Raw genomic sequence first — 20163 nt, 5'->3', positions numbered from 1 at the left:
TTGCTAGTTATCCATGTCTGATGAATAAATCATTGCAGATGAACCCGTGTTAAAAAGAAGAATTAGAGATATCTGTCTAAGCATTTGGAAAAGTAACTTTATATTCAGGAAATGTTGGTCAGCCTATTGCAGTGACATAGGGCCTTAAGTAATGTGACACGATGTGAGTGCAATAATATTTACACTTTTAATTCTCTTGGCTGATTTAGAATTCATGCCTTACAAAGGAGACTTGCTGCTGATTGAGTATTCCTTGAAGCCAGGCAATTCAAACATGAACATCTACACTGTGAGCCCCCTCAACTCCCAGAAGATCAGTGAGGTAATTTGCTTCCATGTTGCCCTTGTCATGGGTAGGTAGCTGCCTATCTTTCATTCCTAATTACTTTCTTGCCCAAGATTTTGTTTGGCAGTATATCCCCTGCCAATGTGTAGTTAGAGACTGCTCATTCGTTTCCTGGATGCTCAGACCTGAAATAATCACACAGAAACTGTATTCACTAAAACACTGCTCAGCCTATTAGCTCAGGCTTCTTATTAACTAATTCTTACATTTTAAATTAACCCATTTCTATTTTTCTGTGTATAATGGCCACAAGGCTGTGGATTACTGGGTAAAGTTTCAGCATCTGTCTCCTTTGGCAGCTACATGTCATCTCCCTAACTCCACATTCTTTTCTCCTCTTGCTCTCTACTTGGAATTTCTGTCTTGCTCTATTCTATGCTGCCATAGGCCCAAGGCAGCTTTTTTATTAACCAATGGTAGTAAAACACATTCATAGCATACAGAGGGAAATCCCACATCAGACACGTTCACAAATTGAAAAAGGACTAATAGAAAATAATCTAGAGGCTCAGGCGCCATTTTAGGACGAAGGGGAAGGAGGAGAAGCGCTTAAAGTGGCGGGGCGAGGGTGCGGGACTGGATTGGCCCTGGGGCTGAGGCAGGCCACCGTCCCTCCAGCCTAGGTGGATCATGCCCAGGATGGGGGCAGCGGTCGCGGGGGAGGGCGGGGGGGGGGTGTGACTGGGCGGTGCCGGCGCCAGAGAAGATGCCTTTTCCAGTTACAACGCAGGGATCACAACAAACACAGCCACCACAGAGGCACTATGGCATTACCTCTCCTATCAGCTTAGCGGCCCCCAAGGAGACTGACTGCCTGCTAACACAGAAACTCATCGAGACTCTGAAGCCCTTTGGGGTTTTTGAAGAAGAGGAGGAGGAACTGCAGCGCAGGATTTTAATTTGGGGAAAATTAAATAACCTGGTGAAAGAATGGATATGAGAAATCAGCGAAAGTAAGAATCTTCCACAATCTGTAACTGAAAATGTTGGAGGAAAAAATTTTACGTTTGGATCTTACAGACTAGGAGTACATACCAAAGGTGTTGATATTGATGCATTGTGTGTTGCACCAAGACATGTTGATCAGAGTGACTTTTTCACCTCATTCTATGATAAATTGAAATTACAAGAAGTAAAAAACTTAAGAGCTGTTGAAGAGGCATTTGTACCAGTCATCAAACTCTGTTTTGATGGAATAGAGATTGATATTTTGTTTGCAAGATTAGCACTGCAGACTATTCCAGAAGATTTGGACCTATGAGATGACAGTCTGCTTAAAAACCTAGATATAAGATGCATAAGAAGCCTTAATGGTTGCAGGGTAACCGATGAAATTTTACATCTAGTACCAAACATTGACAACTTCAGGTTAACTCTGAGAGCCATCAAACTGTGGGCCAAATGGCACAACATCTATTCCAATATATTAGGTTTCCTTGGTGGTGTTTCCTGGGCTATGCTAGTAGCAAGAACTTGCCAGCTTTATCCAAATGCAATAGCATCCACTCTTGTACATAAATTTTTCTTGGTATTTTCTAAATGGGAATGGCCAAATCCAGTGCTATTGAAACAGCCTGAAGAATGCAATCTTAATTTGCCTGTGTGGGACCCAAGGGTAAACCCCAGTGTTAGGTACCATCTTATGCCTATAATTACACCAGCATACCCACAGCAGAACTCCACGTACCATGTGTCCCTTTCAACACAGATGGTCATGGTTGAGGAGTTTAAACAAGGTCTTGCTATCACAGATGAAATTTTTCTGAGTAAGGCAGAGTGGTCCAAACTTTTTGAAGCTCCACACTTCTTTCAGAAGTACAAGCATTATATTGTACTTCTAGCAAGTGCACCCACGGAAAAGCAACGTCTGGAATGGGTGGGCTTGGTGGAATAAAAAATCCTCAACCTGGTTGGAAGCTTGGAGAAGAATGAGTTTATTACACTGGCTCATGTGAACCCCCAGTCATTTCCAGCCCCCAAAGAAAATCCTGACAAGGAGGAATTTCGCACAATGTGGGTGATTGGGTTAGTGTTTAAAAAAAAAAAAAAACTGAAAACTCTGAAAATCTGTGTCGACCTCACCTGTGATATTCAGTCTTTCACAGATACAGTTTATAGGCAAGCAATAAACAGCAAGATGTTTGAGTTGGATATGAAGATTGCAGCAATGCATGTGAAAAGAAAACAACTCCATCAACTGCGGCCTAGTCACGTGCTTCAGAAGAAGAAAAAGCATTCAACAGAAGGAGTCAAGTTAACAGCTCTGAATGACAGCAGCCTTGACTTGTCTATGGACAGTGATAACAGCATGTCTGTGCCTTCACCCACTAGTGCTATGAAGACCAGACCATTGACCAGTTCTGGCAGCTCTCAGGGCAGAAACAGTCCTGCTCCAGCTGTGACCGCAGCATCTGTGACCAGCATCCAGGCTTCTGAGGTTTCTGTGCCACAAACAAATTCCAGTGAAAGCTCAGGGGGTCCATCGTGTGAAAGCATTCCTCAAACTGGCCCCCTTTCCTGTTGCCACCCAATAAAAATGCAAAACCGAACTCCCCCACAAAAGAAAAGAAAACAGACTTTTCTCTCATATAATATATCCTGCCCACTGTTTTCCCTCCCTCCAGTCCTCTCAGCTCCCCACCACCTCTCTTCTCCCCTGGATCCACTCCCAGCCTGTCTCCCCATGAGAAAAGAGCAGGCCTCCAGGAGACAGCGACAAGACCAAAATACAATAACACAAGGCCAAAGCCTTCACACCAGAGATTGGATAAGGCAACCAATGAGAGGAAAAGAGTCATAGGAGAATATTTAACTTTTTAAAATTTTATTGCCAGGTGGTGGTGGTGCATGGCTTTAAATCCCAGCACTCGGAGGCAGAAGCAGGTGAATCTCTGAGTTCGAGGCCAACCTGGTCTATATAGAGAAATTCCAGGATGGCCGGGGGCCACACAGAGAAACCCTGTCTCAAAAAACCAAAGAAAGAAAAGTATATTTTGTTGTGCATGGATGTTTTTTCTGCATGCATTTCATGTGTACTAAATGTGTGCCTGGTATCTTCTGAAGAGGCCACAAGAGGGCACCAAATCTCTTTAAGTCCTATAGTACAGAGCCTAATTTTATGATTGCCAGTAATGCTAGTTTTCTTTAAAACATAGAGAGATGACCACTCACCTAGCCTACAGAACTACAGATTGGTTGATGATGTAGCTTAGGGAAGAACCATAAGAATGGTTTTCAGTGGTGGAAAAAAGCAGCAATAAGCAACACTATACAAATCAAAAGTTGATTTGTCCAATTCATATAACCAAGTCCTAACTGTAAAGTGAGCAAGAAACCCAGCTATCTGTTTGGAGGAAACAGAAACGAAATCATCACTAGCGATTTAAACTCCTTATCTTAGCGTGATTACAGGAATAGAGCAGACAATGGCAGCCAAAACAAAACAAAACTCACAGAGAGGAGCCAGGAGATGGCTCTGTTGGTAAAGTACTTGCCTTGCAAGCTTATGGGCTTCAGGTTGGAGCCCTAGAATCTACCTTAAAAATCCTGACTGATGCTTTGTTCAAGCGCTTGAGAGGTCTGCCCCTTTCTGAATGGAGATGGACAAGGAGGAGTGGAGGGGTGGGGGTACTGGGAGGAGAATAGGGAGGGGAAACTGGGTCTGTATGTAAAAGAAATGAATAAAATAAAATTAAATAAAAAAGAGTAAGTTTTTAAAAATCCAGACTGGCAGCTCATTGCTGGTAGGAGGAGACAGGCAGATCCCTGGAGCTTGCTGCTGGCTAGCCGGACTAGTGAAATAGGTGAGCTGCAGGTTGAGGGAGAGCCTGTCTCAAGATTTAAGTTGGAGAATGATGGAGAAGACACAGAGTGTCTATTTCTGGCCCCCACATGCACGCATATACTAGAATGTGCGGACATGAATATGTATGACACACGCAATTCAAATTGTTTTTCACGTAGTGGGAAAATCCGCCTTATTCCCTCATAGAATACCAGCATGTCGTCATTTTTTTCAATCAAATAGAGTAAGGCAATCCCAATAAACATATTGCAGTTTATTTTCTTTTTCTGGAGAAAGGCAATATTTAAAAAGTATCATGTTTTTATAATGTTTACTGTAGAGTGAAAGCAAACGTATTGGGAGCATACATTAAAACACACACAGGACACGACTGGAACAAAGGTTCAAAAAGTAAAAAACACTTGTTGCTCTTGCAGAGGACCCAGGTTCAGTTCCTAGAACTCACAAGGTAGCTCCCAGTCATCCTTAAGTTCAGATCCAGGCAATCTGGCATCCTGTTATGTTTTCTAAGAGCACCGGGTATGCACGTAATGCACACATACATGCAGAAAACGCACTCTTAAATAAATATTTTTAAATGCATGCACGACCATCTTCAGCTGAAACAAGTGCACGCACGCGGGCACGGGGGTCGTCTTTATCGGGGTTCGTATTTTACCTATTTTATCTTAATTTTCAAGTTGTACAATACTGTAAACGTGAATCTGGAAAGCACCAGCCTCTCGTCCTTGGTAGGCACGTGCATATACAGCCAACCAGCAAGGGGCTTGGGTAAGATTGGTTTTTGCGCGTTCAAAACTCGTTACCCAGTATGCTTGAGGTGGGTCATGGTATTCTCGTTGTTCAAATCCCGTTACCCAGTATACTTTGAGGTGGCCATGGTGTTCTCGTTGTTCAAATCCCGTACCCAGTATGCATTGAGGTGGCCATGGTGTTTTCGTTCTTTAAATCCCGTTACCATTATGCTTTGAGGTGGCCTCTGAGCTGGCCTGCTCGAGGGAGACGCCTGGTGAGGAAGACTCACTGTCCACCTGTTGAGAGGTTATTAACGGCGTGGTGCAGCCCAGCAGGGTGTTTGTGTGTGTGGGGGGGTGTTACTTGAGGCGCCAGGAGGGGAGGTGTCCCCTGACAGAGTCCCGGAGTCCCATCAGTGCTTCTTCCACTTGACAACTGACCTGAACCTCAGGCCTCGGCAGAGAAAAAAAATGGAGGCATGGAGTTTGGACAGACCAGTGGCCTAGTGGAAGGGCAGGAAGGCCTAGAGCTTTGGAGACCCTGAGGGTCAGCCTCCTTGGGCATGGGGGTACAAAGTGTGGGTGGAGTGGAGGTCCGTTAGGGGTGGGAAGGACTAGAACTTTCTGTAGAGCTGCTGCCCGCCGGGAATCCAGTAGAAACTGAAGCCCTCAGGTCCTCTTCCTCTACCTGATGCTCTAAGGTCAGATTACCGAACTCGGTGTACTTAGCTCCCAAATTGCCTCAAAATCCCGAGACTTCCTCCCTCAGCTTCAGAAGTGATGGAATTACAGACATAGTTCAGTCCAGGCTGCTTTTATTTTATTTATTTATGATAAATTTTTGTTTATTATGTGAGATTTGTTTTGGTTTTCGAAACTGGTTTCCCGGTGGAGCTCTTACTGTCCTGGGACTTGGTCTGTAGGAACTCACAGAGATCCCCCTGCCTCTGCCTCCTAAATGCGGGATTAAAGGTGTGCGCCACTACCACCTGGGCAGTCTGTTTTTATTTATGTGTTGTTTTGGTTTAGAGTCTTACTTTCTACCTCAGGTTTGTTTGAAACCTCATGTGAAGCTTGGACTGGCGTTAAAATTGAAGTCTCTTGCTTTATATATGGACTGGGGTCTGAGGAATCATGCCTGTTTTATTTTTACATTTTCTTTTGCATTGTTGAGGACTGAGTCTAGATCTGAAATGAATCTCCAGCCTTGCAGGTCTTTTAATTTTAGAATTACTTTAGATACATATTGCTATGAAAAAAAAATTGGGGGGGGACATACTTGGTGTTAATAACTAACGTGGGGAGTGAGGGCGGAAGGCGGGGCTCTGGGCATGCCTGCCTGTTCCTCCCCCCCCCCCCCCCCCCCCCCCCGGCCTGGCTGTGGCTATGGAACTCAGCTTGGACTACCTCCGCGAGAAGCCGCAGCAGGACCTGGAGGCAGAGCATGTGGAGGTGGAGGACACGACTCTCAACCTTTGCGCGACCAGCTTCCGAATCCTGGTGGTGTCCGCTAAGTCAAGGAAAGCCATTGCTCCAGAGACACCAGCTGGTGAAATGACGCTAGCTGAAGAACTCCCGCATATCCATTTTCTTTGAGCAGAAAACTCTGACCCCGAGCAGTGGACCCGAGAGTGGCTGAAATGAGGGACCCAAGCCTGAACAGCCATTAAATTGTAAATCAGGTCAAAAAAATAAATAACGTGGAGCTGAGATACAGACACATTTACTCAAATTTATCAAAAACCTAGCAGACATGGGATCAAAATGCAAATTAGGTTTAAAACCACTTGGACTCAGAGTTGAAGCCATTATTATGTTTTGTTTAATTTTGTTTTGTTTTTAATTGATTAGTGTCAAACTGTTGAGTTTTAGACTTATAAAACAAGGAAGCCTAAAACTAAAATACTCCTTATGTTTTAAAAACAGTATGCACATAGTTAAGATTATTAGTAGTTATTTCTCAAGCCAGCTATTCTGCTAATATTTAAATAATAAGCTGTTTAGTCTTAAAGCTGAAGGTAATAGAAATATGTGTTTATCTTTAAACCATTTGTGCAATTAGTAAATGCTATTTTTATAAATTATTCTTATATATTCTATTTTCAATTTTATCAGTTTAAGTGATTCAGATGGCTTGAGAGACTTTTCTTTTGTGTTTTAAATCAGAAAACGTAAGTTTCTTTGTGGAAAAAGAAACATTCTGAGAATTGTGTGATGCCACCAATGGATAATCCTTGCTTAACAAGCAATGACTTTGATAAAGAGGAAGATATGGATGTTTCACCAGCGGACATTTTGGAAGGTACCAGATATCTAATGCTGGACATTAATGTTACAGCTAATGTTTTGAACTTACTATACTTTTTGTATTTGTTTGTTTATTTTTAATTCCAACTGCAGTTTCCCCCTCCTTTTTCTCCTCCCAGGCTCTTCTCATATTCCCTCTCTCCTGGATCTACTCCTCTTTGGCTTCCCTTCAGAAAAGGTTAGTCCTCCAAACATGACATATCAAGTGACACAAAACTAGGCACATTCCCATCATATTAACGCTGGATGAGACAGCCTAGTAGGAGGGGAAGGGGCCCAAAAGTAGGCAACAGAGAGACAGCCCCTTAGGTGTCCCATAAGAAGACCAAGCTACATAACTGTAACATATATGCAGAGTGCCTAGGTCATACCCATACAGGCTCCCAGGTTGTCCGTTCAGTCTCTGTGAGTCCCTATGAGCTCAGGTTAGTTGGTTTCTGTGGGTTTTCTTATGGTGTTTGAGCCTCTGGCTCCTCTAAAATCCTTCTTCCCTCTCTTTAGCAGGATTCCCAGAGCTCCACTTAGTAGTATTTGACTGTCCTCTGCATCTGTTTCCATCAGTTGCAGAATGAAACCTCTCTGATTAACAATTGGGCTATGCATCAATCTACGAGTATAGCAGACTATCATTAGGAATCATTTCATTGACCTTTGTTGTCAGTCATCTTTGGTTCTATCTCAGGTCTCAGGGCTACCCCACTTCTGGGTCCTGGCTCTGAGGCATGAGCTCCCTCTCATGGTATGAAGTTGTGGAAGTGAACAACTAATGACTGGAACTTTCTATATTTTAAACTGAGTGAAATTTTGCTAAGCTTTGTTTCTCAGTTGCTCTTTTTAAGCTTGTATCATAGATCTAAAAACTCATATAGTATCCCTTGTCTGTAATCTCATGTAGATAAATAATTCATAACTTAGCATGACCTTGCCCAGAAAGACTTAAAAACTTGTTTTCTTAAGATAACCATAAGTTACTTCATTTAACTTTCTGATTTAAAACCTAATGTTGGCAATATGCTTTTGTTTAACATCTTGTTTTTATCACCTCAAGTAACTGAACAACATGAGAGGCAAAACCTGAAGAAACAGTTGGAGATACAGGATAATATGTTCAAAATTATTAGCCCCGTTCAACTAAGTACTTTCAGAAAAGTTTAATCGACTGTCTAACAAGTAATCTATATAAATCCTTGTCATGTGATATATATTCTAAAACAAGGATTACATACTATGAATCATTGATTTGAATGGTTTGGGGGAGGGGGTAGTGCTATGACCCAAACCGTCATCTTTGTGTATGTAAGGCAAAAGCTATACTGCTGAACTGTATCCCTAATGACCTTAATTTTTAAAAATTTAATTTCTTCACAGAGCTCAAGTACAGAATATTCTGGGAAAATCTGGAGGTGAGTTTTTGGATATGTAATTTATTTAAAACTATATAGTATATATATATATATATATACTAGGAAATATTGGTCAACATATTATATGACTGTTTTTAAAGTCTTGTTCCCATTTATAGAATTTTGTATGTATCTTTGATTTAGCATCATTGATTATTTTTCTCCTATGGTATGGAAAGTGAAAATAATGCTTTTTGACATGCATGACATTAGTGAAATTTTATTTTTATTTTTTGTATGTTTATTTATATGGTGCATATATACCCATGTACACATGTGGAGGCCAGAGGAGGATTTTAATGTCCTGCTCTATTACTTTCTGATGTGGGAGGGTCTTCTGTTTTAATAAAGAAACTGCCTTGGCCAGCCCTTAGGTGGGTGGAGTAGACAGAACAGGAAGAAAGACGTGAGGTAGATGGCTCAGACAATTGCCCTGCCTCTACAAACAGATGCGATGGAGCCAGCCACCAGGTCAGACAATGCTGAATATTTCCCGGTAGGACACGGCTCGTGGTGTTACATAGATTATTAGATATGGTTAAAGCAAGAGATGTGAAATTAGCTAATTAAGAGGCTGGAACTGATGGGCCAGGCAGTGTTTAAAAGAATACAGTTTGTGTGTTGATATTTCAGGGCACAAGCTAGCCCGGCGATCAGGAGCAGGGCTGCAGGAAAGCAGCCCATAGCCCCTCACTACAACTTTCTTCCTTATTCCCTTGAGACAGGGTCTCTAGCTAGACTGGCAGCCCACAAGCCCTGGTAATCCCCTGTCTGCCTACCACAGAGCTGCAATTACAGGAGCAAGCATTCTTGGTTAACTTTCTACATGGGTTCTGGATTTGAACTCAGGTTCTCACCCTTTCACAGCCCTCATACTTACTGAGCCACCTTCCTAGCTACTTTCGTGTGATTTTAGAAGAAACAATAGGATAGGTGCAAGCATTTTTACAGTTCCATGTATCCAAGTGATACATACATAAATTTCTGAATACACAACAGTTGTTTTTCATTGACTCTGTGTTAGTTCTCTAGTAATTTAGTTTATTTTCTAGGACTCTTCTGCGTTTGTTTCTTTATAAGGGACTGTAAAAATGAATCCTTTAATGTGACCCTTCATTATTATTTTTTAAATTTTATTTTATGTGTATAGGTGTTTTGCCCGTTTGTGTGTTTGTGCACCATATGTGTGTCTGGTACTCTAGGAGACCGAAAGAGTTCCCCTGCAACTATATTTGTAGGTTGTAAGCCACTTCATATGTTCTGAGAATCCAGCCCCCATCCTCTGGAAGAGCCAGCCAGTGCTCTTAGCTGCTGAATCATCTCTTCAATCCCCTCATTTGTTATTTTTTTATAAATATATTATGTAATTGAAAATAAAGGACAATTGTACTAGCTAGGGAGAGAATGATATACAAAAGAATCTGCATTTTAGGCCGGGCGGTGGGTGGCGCATGGCCTTTAATCCCAGCACTCGGAGGCAGAGGCAGGCAGATCTCTGTGAGTTCGAGACCAGCCTGGTCTACAAGAGCTAGTTCCAGGACAGGCTCCAAAGCTACAGAGAAACCCTGTCTCGAAAAAACCAAAAAAAAAAAAAAAAAAAAACAAATCTGCGTTTTAAATTATATGTTGACAGTTACATGAACTTTTTTAGAAGACAATACTTTTTCTTTCAGATGTGGTCTCTCTATGTAGTTCAGGCTGGCCAGAAATTTCCTATGTAACCTAGGTTGGCCTTTACACTGGCAATCTCCTTAAGCTTCCTAGACTGGAATTATAGGCCAAAAACATTTTACATGGCTCAGGAAATAATACTCTGATTATTAGTGTGTGGTGTATTTAGATTTAATTTATTTAATATGTATTTAGTATTTTGCTTACATGTATGTATGTGTACCACATGTGCTCCTGGTGCTCATAGAAGTCAAATGACTGCTCAGATCTCTTGGAACAGGAGTCACAGATAGTTGTGAGCCAACCATGATTAGTGCTGGGAACCAAACGCGGGGTCTTCTGCAAGAGAAGCAAGTGCTTTTAACCTGCTTAATCATGGTCCAACCCCTGAAACTGTGGGGATTTTGTTTGTTTTAATTAATATTTGGCTCTTTTATAGAGATTACCCATGTCATAAAATGTTTTTGATAATTGGAAGATTTGCACTATTTGTGCGTATCACAGTAGTCATATAATCCTGTTTTTACATAGTACATGTGTTTGAAAGTATTACATGTGTGTACTATAATACAGCTGCATCCTTCTTCCTGAAAGCTAACTGCGTATGTTAGATAGGTACTAAACATTTTCTGAAGCATCACAATTTTTATGAACTACTATACTTACTGAAGAAAATGCCCTACAAAAGTCTATGAAAAAGAAAAAATGTAAATTTAGTTATAACACATAATATGTGTTAAAATGTTTAATTAATTGGGAAACTAAGTTTTATATGTAATTATTTTTACTCACTTAAAAATTTTAGGATTAGAGATACGTAAGTGGTTGTTAGCCTAGCATTCATGTTGCACAATAAAAACAAAAATTAAAGCAAATTGTTATAATAATGCTTTCCTTTCGTATTTGTAGAATAATTTTCGAAAAGAACAAAAAGCTTTTAAACTCTCTAACAGTGATCTGAGCCAGACACAGCAAGCAATTAGAGAATTACATGAGAAGTTCCTGAAGGTATGTTGCATATAATACATAATATTTTCTTATAAAACTACATATGTTTGTATGTTTTATGAATCATAAAGTTTTAACTACTTACATTTTGAATTATTTCTGAACTGAAGTGATTGATATATATGTAAAATCCTGATGGTTTTGTAGTGATTATTCAAGACATGAAATGGTAAATTGGAAATTTGACTTCAAATGTACTTCTTAGTTCATTAACACTTTAGTTATCTGTATAACTAAGCATAACAGTCTGTATGTCATTTCTGAAGGGTCTTTAAATCTTTGTATCCTTGGGATTTGTTTAGTATAAGTGCCTTTCTGGTTTAGAGTTTGGAGGCCGCGGAGAAGACAACAATGATCCTGGCTACTATTCAGGGAGGTGAACTTAAAAAACAAGCTGCACTATTTCAAAGAAATCTTATTAAGCATATTACAAAGTACTGTTCATATGATAACATTTCAGATTAATGGAAGCATGGATAGCAGTAAACTAAAAATGAGGTAACTGTTTTTGTCTCCTTCCACGAGGCAGCAGCAGGGGGTGATTGCAAATGTTTGACTCTTCAGTTCTTCTTACTCTGATGATTCTTGTAAGAAGGAACTTGAACCTGAGTGATAAGATATAATTACAGTGTTAGCTAGGAGGTATGCCTTTAGAATATAAATAGTTTAAATTTTAATCTTTAATCATTAACTTGTTTCAGTACAAAAGCCTCTTCATATTAACTTCCAAATAAAATCTAAATGTCTATGTAAGTAGCAAATACTCCTTTGTTCTCAACTTTTACACACTGATGTGCTTTTTTCCCTTCCTAACACTGTTAATAATTTTTTTTACCAATAAAGATGATTTAAATGTATATGTTGGCATCAGTATCCTATCAGTTCCAGAGGTACATGATACAAGTGTAGAAGGTTACATTGGTTTGATTTGATTTGGTTTTGAGATAAAACACTTATTATATTGTGTGTTCTCCAGGGAGGATCTATAATGTCTAGGCTCAACGAGATCTCAGTGTTCCATGTAGGTGCTGTGAGAGGTATGTGCCAACACACCCGGCTTACATTGTTCTTAAGAAAAAATTCACAAAATCTATCTTATCAACACAGTGTATTTACTAACAACACAGTCTGCTTTGAGAAATGAAAATGTTTCTTGTTCACTTATAAATGTGCGTTTGGGTCTTAGAACAAACTAAACTGCTAATATGATTAATGAAACTGACAAAATTTATAAATATAGGGCTTCACCATCAGGTAAATAGCACCTACCCTTACTTAAGGATTAAGAATACTTCACATGTGTCTTCAAACATAAATGACCTAGGCTGTCTTTTATTTTGGTGTTCAACAAATATATAGAGGTTTGATTTTTACACTTATTTCTAAGTTGTTAATTTTCATTTCTCATTTAAAATATTCATAATTACACATAAAAAGAAATGAAAATTTATTTTATCAAATATTGAGTATTTAAACAATTCTTTGAAATCAGTCAAAGTTACTATTTTTCTAAAATTAACTTCAGTGAACTTAATCATTCACAATAAGACATCAAGTGTTTTCCTCTACTGTTCTTCATCTTTTTTTTTTTTTGAGATAGGGTTTCTCATTGAACCTGGAGCTGGGCATTTTAGCTACACTGACACTTCAGTAAACCCTGGTATCTGTCTATCTCCATTCCTCCAGGGCTAGGGTTACAGATAAGTGCTGGCACCCTTAGCATTTACTGAGAGTGCTGCTGGGGATCTGAACTCAGGTCCTCATACTTGTACAGCAAGCACTTTATCCAATGAGCCAGCTCCCTAGCCCCATCCAAATATCTTTAATGAATATTAAAAGTCTTGCCAATTTTTAGAAAAATAATACCCGAATTTATGCCATGAGCTACAAACTCCAAACTTGCTTTTCTCCTCACAATAATGTACATCTGTGTTTGCTCTTTGACACACATCCATCCACTACCTTGCTTCAGTGACTATAGTATTATTCATTTAATGTACTCACCAGAATTTCTTCAAAGTCCTAGCTGATAGAAATTTAAGTTACTCAAACTTCATCAGTAATTACACCATGCAGGTGAAAGTTCTAGGATGGCCAATATTTGATTAAGAAAATCTCAACTCAGACTGCCAAGGAATAATTTTTAAAGAGTGAATGTAGATATAGACTTGGAACTTTCTTGATTGAAGAGAAAGCAAAGCATAATACGTAAATAATAAAATAAAATATAGTAAATACATAACAATGGTGAGTGAGTTTAATAAACATCTTCTGTTATTTTGAAAAACAATGACTATGTAAGAGGTAAATTGGCATCTTTTAATGTTATGTAGCTGTTTCCTCAAAACTGAAACATATGCTCCTGTAGGGAGAATGGAGGATCCCAACAACTCAGAACTAAATAAATACAAGTTTCCAGAAGCTCAGAAAGCTGTAAGGTTTGCAGGGGCCCTCCCACAGGTTAGAAAAGCTGCAAGGTTAGAAAAGCTGCAAGGTTTGCAGGGGCCTTCCCAAAGGTCAGAAAAGAAGTAAACAATTGCAGGGGTGAAGAGATTATCTGTTAGGTGGAGCTGCCTGCAGGTTGAGAAGAAAGCTCCTGGGGACAGAGCTTTTGTGAGTCAGCACTCATCCGGGGGATGGGTGGGTGTCAGTGATGCAGCTGCATTTTGAGTCATCCATGTTCCTGTAAGAAGCCCCAAGAAAATCACTGGTTCACAGGGGTAAACTTAGAACTTTCTGTCACTGATGCCCTATCTGGAGTAAACAGGCAGTTAACTGGGCCTGTTGTGAATGTTTCTGTCAGTACTTTTTTTTAACCCCCTGTGGATAGCATGCATGGCTACTACTGAGCTGGCCCTGCTTTTTGGGTCCAGCCTCTCATTCTGTGATCCACTCTATTCACCTAGTTCACTTGGGCCCAGGGCTCACTTGGACACTGCTTTATTTTTCACACCCATTTCTCATACCAAGGAAAGGTCCAGGGCTCCTGTGAGCATAACAAAATCACCTATTCCATTTGCCAGCATGGGGGCACTATACATGTTCTGATCTACAGTGCTCTCCAAGAAAAGAACGATTGTCCAGGGACAAATGATCCAGAAGATATAACTCTAACCTAGGACAGCCAGTGTCAATACTTTTATATATGTATGCGACCGTGATTAATGGCAGATCAACCCTGTTGAGGCATTGGGAGGGCTGTGGTGGGAGTGGGAATACAGGCTAAATGATAATTGCATGTGCAGCAGGCCCCAATTCTGCCAAATGTACCCCTAATGCCCATTTCCACTGTCCCTACTTGGTACATCTCATGAGCCAACTGACAGGGAAAGTACAAAATGGTATTCCTTCAAAAGGAGGCTGCTCCATCAGACTGTCAACTAGGGACCTGGTAACCTTGTCCATTTCAGTATCCCTAACCTAAGAAATCCCTGATGGAAAACTGGCTGGCAGATTGGAACAGGACATGGAAATAGGGACTGTTATGTTTCAAGAGTTTCTGTCATCCAGAAAGCCAAACCTGAGCCCTCCATTCTTTTTATGAGGAAATAAAAAGCAGCCTACTTCCTGTCCCTACTATAACAAGAAATCTACTTTAGGTCCTGGCAGAGCCTATAGCCAGACTCTAAAAATCTCTTCTGGTCTTGTTTGTGAGGAAACTAGCATGGAAGATTAGTGGCCTTGAGAGACTAAAGAATCGAATCCCTGCAAGCCTTATAATTAGACAGGGTACTCTAGTCCTGCTACTTGGGTTTGGCTCCTTAACATTTCAGTTATTGGAGCTGAGTGTGGTGGCACATGCCTTTAATCCTATCATCATCCCACAGGCAGAGGCTTCTGTGTGTTTGAAGCCAGCCCAGTCTACACAGCGAGTTCCAGGTCACACAGCTACACAGAGAGACCTATCTCAGAAAACAAAACAAAACTCCAATTATTAGGAAAACTGTCTTACCTGATGGAAGTGTGATTTATCACTTCCGTTGGAAGCCTGGCATGCCTGGGTCAAAGATTCTATATTGCAGCCACCTAGAAAATTCAATGGTGTGGACCCCCAGACCACTTTGAACCCAATGTTCATCCCTTTTCCAGTTTTTCTCATCACTGATAATCCTGGAGCAATGGCAATGCAGATACCAAATGGCAGGCCTTAGGTGAACTATACTGGAGATGTGGAAGGACAGGTCAGATTATACTTCCCCCAAACTGATTAGGATCATGAGTTGGGGGTCTATCAGTACAGCTTTCTTCCTGCTCCCACTTACCAGAGGGGATCATTGGGAAGTCTGCGTATTCAAGGACTGGGAGACTCAAATTGTCAACTAGAAAGATGCCTAATGTCTGAGTGTGTAAAATCCGTTCTTATGGTGCAGCTTCCTGCAGAGGATGGGTCCTGAGAGCACCCCCACTTCCATGTATATGTTAAACCATATTATCAGGTTACAGGCTGTTGTTGAAACTGGAACTAATAAAACTCCAAAAGCCCTTACACTGCCATAGAACAGTTTCCTCTGAGGATGGAAAGATTCCACCCTGCAGGAAGCCCCTTAAGCAGGAAGGTAAACAACCCAAAAGAGCTCAGGAAGCTCCTTAAGCAGGGAGGTAAACAACTGAAAAGAGCTCCAAATGGTCCCCCAAACTGACCACTTTCACAGGCCCCTCCCTGCCAGAGTGAAGAATAAAGGCCGGTGAGAGTCCCTTTCAGATGAAAGGAAGCCCAGCTGCAAAGAAGACTCTCAAGGACATCAGTCCCGCTGCCTGGAAGAAGTAGAAGCTAGCCAAGCAGGAGCTGCCTTGCCTGGAAGAGGCTTCCACCAACTGAAGCCCCTGGAAATGGCACCTTCCATCCTGTTGAGCTGCCTGCAGACTGTGCAGTGTGCTCCAGGTTCCCAGCTCTGGGAGCTGTCACCAGGGCAGCGGTGGACTTTGGTGATGCAGCTGTCTTTGAGTCATTTCTGCTCCTGTAAGTAACCCCTCACCTATATTCCTGTAAGTAACCCCAGTAAAATCCTTAGTTCACCCAGTTGGACTTTGGTGGTATTTGTAGTTTAGTGTGTCTTGGGTTCCCTATTTGGGGTGAATAGACATGTGTATTTAGGTTCTCCTGGAAAAGTTTTGTCATGAAACACATAATAGCCATGCTATTTCAGTACTCAGTTTGCCCCATTTGTTTCTGAGCATAAATACATATGCTTTATTTGAAAAATCAAACACCAGAGTCAGTGTACTGCACTATAGATCCCAGGGTTCAAGCTCAAGTTATCAGTTTGGTGGCAAGTACCCACTGAATCATTTAGTCAGCCCTAATTCTACCACGTTGAAGGCATGTAGACAAAAATCGGCCTTTTTTATTATAAATTATTTGTTTGTTTATTGTGTGTGCCAGAGAACAACACGGCAAAATTGTCTCCTTTTCTCCCATGTGAGTTCAGGGCTTGAAATCCACATGGAAGAAGGCAGAGACCAAGAACCTTTTACTTGCTGAGCCTTCTTACCTGCCCTAATTTCACCATCTTGAATGTATACAGCAGAAAATGGTTTAAAAATTCAGATTACACGTTTTATGTATGTTGTCCTGCCACACTGCACGTGTGTGGAGGTCATTCAGAAAAAAAATGTGCAAAAGTTGAGTCTCTCCTTCCACCCTTTGAATACTGGGGAGCAAACTAAAGTCTTTGGGCTTGTCAGCAAGTACCAATTCACAATGAGTCATCTTTTATTTTTTGAGACAGGGTTGCACTATGTAACAGCTTTAGCTGCCCTGGAACTAGCTATCTCTTTAGACCAAGCTGGCCTTGAACTCACAGACTGATCCATCTTGATAACCCTAATTCTACCACCTTGCATGCATACAACAGAAAAATGACTTTAAATTTTGTGTCATTTTATTTGGTGGGGGAGGGCACAGCATGTGCCACTTGCCACTGCACAGGCAGGCCTGGCAGTCAATAGAGAACGTAAGAGAGTCTCTCCTACCACATGGGTTCAGGGACTCCAACTCAGGTCATCAGGTTTGGCTGCAAGTGTCTTTTTACCCACACAGCTCTCTCACTAGCCCTAATTTTACCATTTTGAAAAACATCACCACAATATGGCTTTATTATTTTATTTATTTATTCCGTGTGTGTTTGTATGTGGTTTATTTATTTGTTCATTTGTTTATTCATTCTGTGTGTTGTATGTAATTTATTTATTTATTTATTTATTTATTCTGTGTGTTTGTATGTGGGCACCAGGGCATGTTGGTGTTAGTATGGAAGTCAGAGGGCAACTTTCAGAAATCAGTTCTCAATTTCCACTATGTGGGTTCTAGACTCAAATTAGGTTTTCAGGTGTAGTGGCAAGCCCCTTTACCCACTGAACCATCTCAACGACCATAATTCCACCTTTAATGCATACAACAAAAATGTCTACTTTTTAAAAATTACATTTGTGTATATTTGGGCATAGGTTGTGGTGGATTATGCACACATGCTGTGACCCACATGTGAAAGTCAGAGAACAACTGGAGAAAATCAATCATCTTTCCACGGCCTGGGTTCCGAGCCTGGGCTTGGACGGAAGTCTGTACTGGCTGAACGGGGGTGGGGGTGGGGTGTAGAAAAGGGGCTCTTTACTAAAAGATGGGAGTTGTGGGATTATTTGTAGTTTAGTAGTTATTTTTCATTGCGTTAGAAGGACAAACGCAAAATCTTTAGGCTAAGAAATTAAAATAGAGCCCTCCCCCTGCCACGAGTTCCTTGAAAGAGGACTGTGGGGTGCTTTTGGGCGTGGCTTTTGCTGGCTTATGAGTTCCAGTTTATTATATACTAGTGCCCTGGGGGGCTTGTATAACTCAACCAGTGCAAAGCGAGGTTCAACCATCTTTTCTACTTCCGCGTCACCCTCCTCTTGGTGGCGTACCTGCACATCCTAAGCCTGACTCACGCCTGGTCCACGCTGCCTCCTTCTTATAGCGGCCCTCCCAGTGGGGTATGAACAAACTTTTGGCTCCTCCCTGCCCCTCCCACTCGCTCTTTCTCCTCGTGTTTCAAGCTCGCTGGCTCTGCCACGAAGGTTTCTCCCGTCCTCCTTGCTTCTAGCTCTGAAGTTACAGGACTCTGAAAAATGTCCACACTTCTGTGGAGCGTCTACAATCCAGACTTGATGCATAGGAACGGGATGCCTCTGGCCAACCACAACCTGAATGGCATGTTCAACACACATGGGGCAGCTCCTCCCAGTTCCAGCTTCTTACCTGGATTCATCCCACCACCGGCAGTCAGCAACGCACAAGCGCTCGCTCACCTGGCTACGAGAGCAGTCAGCCACACCGAAGGCTGTTCCTCCGGCTTCATGAGAGGCGCCAGCAGCTACGGTAATGGCCAGTTCGGGGCAACAGGCACGGCTCCCCAGCCGCCCTCAGGGGCCTTAGCCGTGCAACAGTTCCACCAGGAGAACGGCCAGCGAAGCCTGCAGCAGCCACGGCTGCCGCCACAGCCGCGGCCGCCGCCACCGCCGAGGCCGCTGCCACAGCCCCGGCTGCCGCCACCACCACAGCCGCGGATGCCGCCACCGCCACAGCCGCGGATGCCACCACCGCCACGGATGCCGCCACAGCCGCGGATGCCGCCGCCGCTATCGCCGCAGCTATCTCCGCCGCCGCCGCCGCCGCCGCCGCCGCCGCCGCCGCAGCAGCAGCAGCAGCAGCAGCAGAAGGCAAGTAGCTCTAGCTCCACCGTCACTTCGGAGCGCTATAAGACGGAGCTGTGTCGGCCCTTTGAGGAAAGCGGCATTTGCAGGTACGGCAACAAGTGCCAGTTTGCGCATGGTTCCCGCGAGCTGCGTACCCTGCTGAGGCACCCCAAGTACAAGACTGAGCCTTGCCGCACCTTCCACAGCGTTGGCATCTGCCCCTACGGCACTCGTTGCCACTTCATCCACAACCAGCATGATCATCAAGCCTTGCTTTCTGGGAGCGCCTCCGAGGAGCATGATCATCAAGCCTTGCTTTCTGGGAGCGCCTCCGAGGAGCCCGGCTCGGCCAATGGCATCGACACGGGCCCCTCGGGCTTCAACGTGGAGCCAAAGCAGATGATGCAGACGGCCAGCTCTGTCAGCTCTTCCAGCTTACCTTCGGGCCACAGCCACCCTCAACAGGCACCTCTGCTGCTCAACAACCCACTGTTGAGCTCAGGTATGCTTCTGCCTCCTTCATACCCTGTGGCTACTCTCCCCACGACTTACTGTGCCTCCATGGCTGCCGCCTCTGCGGCTGTTTCGGCGGCTGCTTCTGCAGCTGCCGTGTTCTATCAAAATGGTGGCGGAGTCCCGTGCACTAACTGTGCCAACCATACCGTTGTTATCGGCCAGGCCATGGGTGGCTACATGGCGCCTGTGGCATTCCAGACCCACAACTTCGCTGCCGCCAACGCCACCACCTTCTACCACAACCAGCAGCAGAACCTGGCAGTTCCTATGCAATTCCCGATGCCTCTTGTCGGGCCTCCTGCCAGCATCTTAACCCCGAACGCTGTTGCTCCCACGGCCATGGCCGCCATAGCTCCCGGGGCTGCCGCTGCCACTTTAGTCAACCCTGGCGCCGCCGCGGCTGCGGTTGTCCCTGCTGCTACTGCAGCTGCCGATACCACCTCCTCTGCCTCTATCCCTGCTGCCACCGCTGCCGAAGGTCCTGCACAGCACTTCAGCCTCCAACTGCCAGGCACCCAGTCCGAGTCGCCAGATTTCGACATGCTCACCAGCAGCCTGGATTCCCTGTTGGGCACCAACAACCTCGACAACCTTCTGAGTTGCTCCTCGAGCTCCAGCAACCTCAATGATTCTGAATCTCCCAGAATCAAATCCAGCCGCCGTCTGCCCATCTTCAGCCGCCTCTCAGACCCAGACAAATGA

General features: G+C 43.0%; 2 protein-coding genes across 2 annotated transcripts; both read left to right on the top strand.

Annotated features, from left to right (window-relative positions):
- Positions 1 to 1014: 1014 nt before the first annotated feature.
- On the top strand, positions 1015 to 4337 carry LOC119804469 (poly(A) polymerase alpha-like). The gene is given in 2 exon segments (XM_042054364.1): positions 1015 to 2865; positions 4072 to 4337. Coding segments are annotated over 2 exon segments (2079 nt in total). The 5' UTR covers positions 1015 to 1052.
- A 14041-nt stretch (positions 4338 to 18378) lies between these two features.
- Positions 18379 to 20163, top strand: LOC121677034 (mRNA decay activator protein ZFP36L3-like). Its single transcript, XM_042054363.1, has 2 exons — positions 18379 to 18878; positions 19053 to 20163. Exons 1-2 carry the CDS (start codon positions 18379 to 18381, stop codon positions 20161 to 20163), a joined length of 1611 nt encoding a protein of 536 aa, XP_041910297.1.

Source organism: Arvicola amphibius, chromosome X (assembly GCF_903992535.2).
Source record: "Arvicola amphibius chromosome X, mArvAmp1.2, whole genome shotgun sequence".
Classification (NCBI taxonomy): domain Eukaryota; kingdom Metazoa; phylum Chordata; class Mammalia; order Rodentia; family Cricetidae; genus Arvicola; species Arvicola amphibius.
The sequence above is the reverse complement of the archived record's forward strand: the minus strand, read 5'-3'. Positions and strand labels throughout refer to the sequence as shown.